Raw genomic sequence first — 9,879 nt, forward strand, 5'->3', positions numbered from 1 at the left:
AATTTAACATTTGAATATAGTTCATATCAAAAGAACTCTGAATATACAATAATAAACAAGTTGAGGTAACAGTTACTGGGGACATCTCCCACAGGAGTCCCACGGTAACCCCTGACCCCCTCTTGGCACTTTACTCCCACTGCGTCATAACCTTTGACACCATCTCGTTATAAATCGACATTCCATCAGATTACTTGGACAGACTTACAGATATTACACCGACAGATCACCACAATACAGTCAACCATAGGGGTGTCTTACGGTGTTCAAACCCATAAAGCTTTCAAACAGTCTTCTAGCAGTACGGTATTCTGTTTTCCATAACGTTACCGTGTATATATTGTAATATTATTAGTGTTATTAATATTTGCACCATTGACTCATATTTTATAAAATGTCTGTACAGACGCACTTTGTCTAACTGTTATGAAGCGTCTCCAGTATTGTTTCAATGATGTGCCTTTTTATGAAACTGATTTGAATGATACTTAATTGTTTCGAGTTTTGTGCACTGTTCAAAATAAACTGAAAAGTATTGGGAGTAAAGTGCAAAAAGTGGCTGCAGGGAAGAATTCACAACCATCCATCCAGGGTACAGTATCTCCCGGTGATCTCTGGCGCCTGTCAGTATTGGCTATCGCGTCTCTTCGTGGTTAACGATTATTAGAATTTATATAAGAACATATATTCCTGGATGTTCGTGTTTTATTAATGTCAGTACTGTATATATCTGTATGTCCTTCATCTGGTAACGCCCAGTAAATACAAAAGTAAGTCTCGTTTGGTTCTTTGTATAGACAACAGTATTACACTTCACGAAAACGACACGAAGAATAATACCTCAGTACAGTATATACATTACTACTACCGTTTACTTTCACATAAATGTTTACGGTCTCCTTTTTGGTCAACTGTCATGGTCTCGTCTAGGCTCTGAGGGCACATTTCTGTCATTCATTTTTCCTATTTATTATCTAAAAAAAAAAAGTATTGTGATCACATTAGTTGCTGATCATCTAAAATAGTAAACCTTCCCATCTCGGGTCCTGGATAGTGCCCAGTATAGTGGGCTACCTTAATACCTGTGGCCTTTATACGAGTAAGAAGGTCCAGCTGGTGAGGGTGTGTCGTGCCTCTGTTGACACGGATATCCGCTCTGTTGCCGTCTGAAGATCGCTGGTATTGGCTGCCTGCCCTAAACATTGTGTTGTGTGTGTGTTGGTCTTTAGGGTAGCAGCGCCAGGAGTCGGTGTACTGTACATATAACAATATTTCTTGAATTATTAACTCACCGGAAGTTTGACCTCATCATTGTTGAAGAACAAGTGCCTTGCCTGTTTGGCACCGTTACACACACTGTATTACGTGTCACCAATTTAACTAAGTCCGGAATTAAGCTCGTATTAAATTCATTAGTTATAAGTTATAATCAGGGTCCAAATCCTTAACCAGTGTCTTGTTGAGGTAATTCACTGTTAGGAAGGGGAAGTCAGTGCGTATGTATACAAATGAGCCCTGGCTGGACACGAAAGTCGTGTTCACCCCGTTGGATTTTGTGCTGTAAGACTAATATAGACCAACGCAAAATGCACCTTGCAGTTGCTGTTAGTATGATGAAAAACAGTTTTGCTTAGTTGGAATCATAACAGTACTGTGAGTACCATGAAATTACTTAAATTTCTCTAACTCATAGAACTTCAATGCATTTTTGTTGGATGAAATTATGTTTCATAAAACAAACTTTACATAACAGGATAAGTATCAAAGATGTCTCTATGAATTTATATATAAAAAAGAACTTGATATCTTTGGGAAAATTTAAAAAATGTTAAAGAAACACTTACCCGTCTAATACTCTTTTTCCCAATAAAAATGTACCACACGCTGCAGAATTCTTTTACGTAAAATCTACAGTTCATCTACGTTCAAGCACTGTCCTTTTACTGTTGCATGCTGTAGTACGAGCTGTCCGTGAGACATATACTGTACACTACTTATGCATCCACAGTTAACAGTGAACCAACATGTCAACAGACCCAGTCATAATTCTGGACGTGTCGACATTAACATCAGAACAAGTGAAATGTTACCTCTCTCAAAGTTCTGTTTCATTGTCTTGTGGGGTGGAAAACCTGGGTGACCATCTGTGTGCCTGTACATGAGTGGTTGGAGATGTTCTTGTGTGATGTAAACAGTATCACCAATAGGGGAGTGAGGTCATCTATATCAGTTATCATCCTCGTTCATTTATCTGTTGGTATTTGTAAGGCTTGAAATAGCGATAAAAAATTAAGCTTGGTAGCCATGGTTGTTTGATCCAGCACACCTGATATGTATATAAGCTAAAAAAGCTTCGGGTAGCCTTTCAGTAACTCGATCTACATAGAGGTTTCGACACTCGCTAACCTCTATCAAGCTATATTTCAGGTTAACAAGCAAGGTTATTAACGTGGGTGAGCTACAAACTTGGCCGTAATGCCACTGTTTGATACTGAGAGTCGTGTAGCGTACAGGTGATGGTGGTTGGTCATAAAGTTATAGTTTCTGTGAACACATTTGGAGTTTTCTGAGAAGTGGTCAAGGTCATGACATTGAGCGCCCGCCTGCCTGACTCACTCCTCCCTCACACACTACTATTTTATCATATTTATTGCCTAGTTGTCTCTTATTACTCTAACAATATTCAATACAATTATAATTTAGATATACAGCACGACTACTTCCTTCTCATGAGGATAATTGACTTCCAGTCCAGAGTTGTATTGATGCATCATAAATCATTGCCGCCCCCTCCCCTCCCCCCCTCCTCACACTCACTCACTCTGGCGACTTATCAAGCTACTTTTTTTATTTATTTTTTCATCAATTTTATTCCTCTGCTTGACTAATTGTGTAAGACCTATACCCCGGTTCTCTACATATTAGCATTAAGTAATTCACTACTGTCTCAATCCCAGACTTAATTTATTGCTCTTAATTTTTCCAGTGATGTCGAAGTTAATGTAAGTAGTCGAAGTAATATCATTCTTACTTCCCTGGCTTCCTCGGTGCTCATTATATAAGTGCAAAAAGACCACAGGAATCTTTAGAAATGAGTTGTTCAGAACGGACGATGTGGAAAGTAGCACAGCGTCATCGTGGAAACAATTACATATCATGGTAGGTCGTCGTTAGCGTGGCCTCACAATAATGACACCACCAGCGGCAACAGGTAAACACATAATTACCTTGTTTACCTGTGAAATACCTGGCAGATGAGAGTCTCCTTTGGGCTTGCTTCTTGTTTGTTCATACGGCTCAAGTATGAATATTAAACACCGTGTGAGTTTGGCAATATACTGAAGTTAAGGAATTGTAAGTGTGATGTACAGGAGAGAGATCACTGTGGGAAACGAATTCGAGGTGATTTGGACATTTCGTCTCGTTGCCAGGCAAAAGGTCCCACTACACCAACGGCCTACTGGTCTTGATTACCCTCCACCCATCTACTGTCCTCCAACTGTCAACTTCCCTCCACCCATCTACTGGTCAACTACCCTCCACCCATCTACTGTCCTCCAACTGTCAACTACCCTCCACCCATCTACTGTCCTCCAACTGTCAACTACCCTCCACCCATCTACTGTCCTCCAACTGTCAACTACCCTCCACCCATCTACTGTCCTCCAACTGTCAACTACCCTCCACCCATCGACTCCTCCACCTGTCAACTACCCTCCACCCATCGACTATCCTCCATCCATCTACTACCCTCCACCCACCTTCCATCTACCCTCCATAGTTCACACACTAAAGAGGGAGAGGGGGGGGGGCTAAGAAGATAATTATGAACACGGAGATAGAGGGCGTGTCTTTTGGTCTTGGTGATCATTATCGTTCCATGGTGGTTAGGTTAGTCTTATGGCGTCACTTTTGGCACAAACCTAAGCACGGCGTCATCTCTACTCAGGGTGGGGTTGAACCCCTCGCCCTCGTTACTTCAATTTATAATTTCAATTGTTTATTCCTTGATAGAGGAAGCGGGATCCTAGTGCTGTCACTAGGTACCCCTGTACAATGACACCAGAATCATCTGGCAAGTGTGACAAGTATATACAGTATAAATATTATAAAGGGGCTTACTAAAGCCTAAGGAAGGAAGGATATTCCTTTAACACATAATCAATGTTATTTACATAGTATCTGGCCAGTATGGGGAGGATCATCGTGTCTCCGTCAGGGGGTCGTAGTCTTCGTTACTTCCAGTAGGTACCGTGGTAGGTGGATGGGTCGCTAACATGACGGAGCAGAACCATCAATGTTGTTATAACAAATGTAGGTGGACTACTTCCTTATAGGCAGCTATTGACAGGGAGGTACTCCCGCCTGGGAAGATATTGGAAGCATAATGTGTTGTCTAATGGTGGACCCTGCTGCCATATGTGATCAAGTCCCAGGTTGCTGATCTGACTTTGTGCCTCATTTACACACAATTGCAGGGTCTCAATTGTTTCTCTTAGTTTGACAACACAACTTACATACTGTACTGTATATATCGTTTCCAATCTTGATCTTTTTTTTCATTTTTGTATTTATTTATGGTTCTATATTATTATTATTATTATTATTATTATTATATTTTCGCCCCCCAGGCCCGATTTGGGTCAGTGACCTGTGCCCGGGTGGAATAATCCCAGTTAAAAAAAAAAATAGTTGTGGGTCAGCCTCTTGATTTACCTCCGTCTGATACTGAGGGAGGAGCAGGTTGTTGATTGGCCAGGCGGGAACAGGTAATTGCTGGGTACACCAAGGTCAGGTCAGGTCCCTCGGAATATGTTTTCATAAGAACTGTGAAGTATGAGGTAAAGTAGCAATGCATATGATACATGGCCTTCTAACATGTTTGGGCTGAGACTAAATTGTTACTTTGTCGCACCAAATGTTAGTCAAATAGACGCATTTGATGAGGCACATTCTTCTGGTTATCATTTAATGACGGGTAAATGTAGATTTTGTAAGTGGAGTACTGTAGTAGTAATGTGCAATACCCACAACTTCATACAGGAACCCGAAAGCACGGGCACACGCATATCTACAGTAAAAAAATAGTTATATGATCTTCATGAACTGTTACATTAGCGACAACTTATGTTATGTTGCCACTACATACAGTATATGCCCTTCAGCGTCACAGTACACGCCGGGACTTTGTTAAACTGGACTTTAATCCTATACAACTTATAATACATATTTTCTGGGTTAATGACACAATTGACACCATCGACCAGTGATTTCCTTTACTAAAGTTTGGTTTTATGTAATTTTGGAATGAGATAAGATATACTCAGGAGCTCTCCTCTTCCGGCAGTAACGGCATGGCTAACCGTCCGAGGACAGCGTCCACAAGAAATGAGGAGGACATGATGGCAGTCGCCCGCAGGAAGATCCAGCAAACAACCGATCCTGTGGAAAAGCTGCGGCTTCTCTGCCTCAGCCGCGGCGCCGCTGGCATCATGGGTATGGGCAAGTAAGTCACCCCTACTATACCTCATTAGATTGTCTTTGTATATATCAGAGCTTTTGCGGAATATAAATGTTATCAGTAAATCAGTTTTTTAATACTCTTTGAACTAAAGTTACATATCCTTGCATAAGTTTAGAAACCGTTGTACTCAAATTCCCTCATTTTAATATCGCCTCAGCCTTGGCTCTCCCTGCCTTCCATCTCCACACCTCCATAACTTATGGTTTTCTGAAGTAATTTCTTTTCTCACATTTGTCGTCTCAGAAGTAAAAAGTAGCCAACTTAGAAAGCTTCACATTTTTTGTCAGAATAAAGCATCTAGTGCAGTTAGAAAGAAAGTGTGAAGAACGTGCTACCTCAGACTCTGGCAACCCTTTGCTATAATAGCAAATAGTTGGCACAGTGAAATAAAAAACAATATCAAGATTAATGTCTTAAAGCCTGATTCAAATACTGTATATTTTCCATAGCGTCACAGTTTGTCATGTTGGTGTTTTGTTGCAGAGTGTTCCGCAGGATGGACGACGACGGTTCTCACAACCTCAACATGGAGGAGTTCAGTAAGGGTATCAGGGAAACTGGTCTAAAGCTTGGTGAAGAGGATACAGAGAAGCTTTTCAAGGCTTTTGATAAAGATGGTGGAGGGTCTGTGAACTATGATGAATTTCTCGTGGCTATAAGGGTGAGTTTTGAACATGTACAACGAACATGAGTTGTATGTATGGGAGAGAGAGACTACTTCACCTTGTAGACGTATAAACTTTATCCTTACTCACCAGTATCCTGCTGGTCATGTATGCTACACTGCAGTATTATTTTTATTTAGATTTCATTCTTCATAGATAATTATCTCAAATTTAGCAGTCACACTGTTTCCCAAATGGAATTAATGAACTGTCAATTTAATAATATACAAGTACATTACAAGTGTTGTTTAAATGATTAAAACATCTTTATATTTTACATTGTTCAAGTCAGACTTTGCCTCAGTAATGGTTACATGATCTGTAGAATCATTTACGTACCACATATCAGGTTTACCTATTGTATATATTTATAGGATATGACGTGTTTTAACATATATAAAGAGCATCATAATTACTTTTAACAACTCTGAAGAACATTTAATATATCCCAAACAGCCAAAAATTAATGAAAGAAGAAAGAAACTGGTAGATATGGCTTTTGACAAGCTAGACAAAACAGATGATGGCATAGTAACCCTGGAGGACTTGAAGGGGGTGTACTCGGTCCAGAGGCATCCTAAGTATCAATCTGGAGAGATGACCGAAGACCAGATCCTGGGAACTGTTATAAAGAAGTTTGAGAACAACACATCTGAAGATGGCAAGGTGGGTTATTCATAATGTTTATAGGACATTTTTGTTTTCATCTTGATTTGTCAAATTCTTCTAAGCTAAGTAGTACATGGTGAGTAATAGCTGTATCATGTGGGTGTAAAAATAGGATAGGAAATTAAACAAAAAAATATGATATTGAGTAGGAACTAGAGAAAATGAGGAAGTTGTTGGCGCTTATGAGTTTATGTTGGATTACCTACGCTTAAGGCAAACGATAATGAATTGCTATTGTAATATTAAGAAAAGCGAGAAACTGATATTTGAGTGCAGGTAGTAGTATACTGAACCTTTGTTTTCAAAAGATATACAGCCAGGTGTACTTCACTTAATACATCACAATAAGAAACGGCATCAGGCTTTTAAAACTGAAATGAAATTTCCTATTCTATATAAATCAAAATTTTCGCATTTACAAATTGCTACCACACTCCAAACCATTTGCTTGGCATCGTGTATTTGAGATCCAATCCACAATGTAAGACGCACAAATGTTGGTAGTAGCCCATCCGACCATGGCATTTAGCCACGTGCATAATTCTAAAAGGGGTTGAAGTAAGAGAAAAAAATAAGTTGGAGAAACTGCATGTAAATTGGATTGTAATTTGGTAATTACAATATTATGTGATGGCCTTATGTAAAATATCACCAAAGAGCGTCAACTAATATTAGAAAATTGGTAAACATTAGGAATATTTATGTTCGCTCTATTATTAAAAATAATTGACAAATGAAAATTATCCTTTAAGTAATTTACTGTTTGCGTAATTTGATTTGTATTTCCTGAAATTTAACTAACTTTTCCTTTTCCCTTTAGCTAACAAAGGACGAGTTCTACGACTATTACTCAGGAATTAGCGCCTCCATCGACCAAGATGCATACTTTGATCTCATGATGCGTAATGCTTGGGGTATTAAATAAGTGATTTCGCTAGGTAATTTAACTGACCACACATTGTAGCAATGTTTTAAGATACACTGGAACAGTGATTATAAATGGCCTTTTTAATAGCAAAGAGTACTACAGTACCAGGTATATACTGTACCATAGAATGCACTTGTCTCCAGACCATATACCCTGTATTACCTGCGTTACTTTCTGAGTACTGTTCTATATTTTCAGTTTACTGTACTAGGAACGCTCGATCTTTCTTAAGTTTTCCGTAATACTTGTGTCGTTACTTCCCTGGCAGAACCTTGAACGATTGCTACCATTTTAGCATGATGCAGATCACCAACTGAAAGATATTATGGATAAGTGTTACTTCTAACATTAAACTTGTTAGCGAATGTGTACTTAATGGAAGTACTGTACTGTAGATAGTCCAGTGACAGTACCACTCGGAACCAGTGAATGTACAGTACAGTATACGTAAATGTTTGGTGATCACTCATCGGATCCCTTACAATAGTCCAAGCTATCCTAAATTTCTCCAAACTGGTCTACATAATTGTCATGACGTGATCAATACCTCGGAAAACATGTAAGATAATTCCGAATGTGTTTATATGTTGCAAATTATAAAAAAAATATATATATATATTTCGCAGCAAGTTTGACAAGGTCCGAGTTTTCCAAAATTGTGAGGTACTGAAACCGAACTGTCGAAGTTTGCCGTATTGAAATGTTAGTAGATGTAAGTTCATATCAGTAAACTGACCCATGCGCAGTACTGTCCTATCTACAGTATATTGAAAAGGCAATTTATAGTGACTTGCATATAAAGCAGGATAAGTTCTGTTCAGTCATCCTGCCCTACATGTGTGGTGCCCATGGGATTTCTTAAATGTAGCTCTGAAGTCATTCCAGTTATTTCCATCTGAGTTTTGATGTTTAGAATATTTAGGGAAATATTTCAGTGTATAAGTTGCAGTGTACTACAGTATATAGCTAACAGTCGATATAATAGTTGACAGGAGATATAATTTGCATTACGCTTATGAAACTATACCGCACTGACTTTGATATCAATAGATTTGTTGTGAGAAGTTTTTAATTTACTGTATTTCATATTCCTTTTACTTGTACCCTTTTATATATGGAAAAGATGATTTGGTTCTCCAGGTTTATTTAGTATCTTAATTACATTGATTGTTTTAAAGTGAGCATTATGAGTCCACTAATTATTTCAACCATGGTATTTAAGTAAATTTTTCAGTAAAAAATAAGTACAGTATTTTGTTTCTTACTCTTCATATAAAAAATAAATGTCGTCTCATCTATTTGATTATATCTGTTAACGCTCATAGGAGAGTTATTGATTTGTGCTCGATAATAAGACCCATAACGATGACGCGAAGAGTATAATTCGGTCAAAACCTGATATAACAAATGCTGGTATATCAGGACACATAGTATGAATAGTACGATCAATATACAGTACATAGCCTGTTAACCCCAAATATAACTCACATGTTACAACTGTTGATACATCAGGAGACAATTTGTATAATATGATCAATATACAGTACATAAATATACTTATTTAAGTTATTTTGAGTTTTTAGAGGATTTAATAGTTCACAATCACACTCACGTTTTGGGGTCTAAGGTTTGACCAATGAGAACAAATATAATATCCTCTTGGTATATGTTGGTCGAACGAAAGACGTCTCTACAGTAGGAGGCGATAGACTCTCCCTCAGGCAGTCATACAGCTGCGTGGCCGTCGCTTATTTAAACACCTCAGCAAAATTCGGTTTTTTTTTGGGGGGGGGGGGCACCCTCTACATCCTTGTGTAAGGTGAAGCGGTAAGGGCGTAGAAGCCTGAAGAGTCAATGGTTTTTATGTCTAGGCAAGTTATTGTAAGCTCCAACAACTTGTCCCTGAATACGAATTCGCAACTTTCGATTTACAGCAGGTCCTACTTTGCTGCTAGGGGAACAGGGACCAAGGGGACTAGGAAGAGTGTCCAAACAACTTCCGCCAGCCCGGGAATCGAACCCATGACATCTTGCTTGCGAGGCAAGAGCGGTACCGCTCCACCAGGCCCCCTTCCCCCACACAAATTTCGTTG

At 38.9% G+C, this 9,879-nt stretch overlaps 1 protein-coding gene across 3 annotated transcripts in view; it reads left to right on the top strand.

Moving 5' to 3' along the window:
* The window catches only part of LOC121876225 (crustacean calcium-binding protein 23-like), a 54,737-nt gene extending 45,520 nt beyond the window's left edge, over positions 1 to 9,217 (top strand). For all 3 annotated transcript variants that reach the window (XM_042381220.1, XM_042381219.1, XM_042381221.1), the window contains exons 2-5: positions 5,348 to 5,506; positions 6,008 to 6,185; positions 6,646 to 6,855; positions 7,679 to 9,217. In XM_042381220.1, the coding sequence (XP_042237154.1) occupies positions 5,355 to 5,506; positions 6,008 to 6,185; positions 6,646 to 6,855; positions 7,679 to 7,783 (645 nt within the window). In that variant the 5' untranslated portion in view covers positions 5,348 to 5,354 and the 3' untranslated portion in view covers positions 7,784 to 9,217. The remainder of the gene's footprint in view (positions 1 to 5,347; positions 5,507 to 6,007; positions 6,186 to 6,645; positions 6,856 to 7,678) is intronic.
* Positions 9,218 to 9,879: the final 662 nt, after the last annotated feature.

This window comes from Homarus americanus, unplaced genomic scaffold (assembly GCF_018991925.1).
Source record: "Homarus americanus isolate GMGI-L3 unplaced genomic scaffold, GMGI_Hamer_2.0 scaffold34921, whole genome shotgun sequence".
Taxonomy (NCBI): Eukaryota; Metazoa; Arthropoda; class Malacostraca; order Decapoda; family Nephropidae; genus Homarus; species Homarus americanus.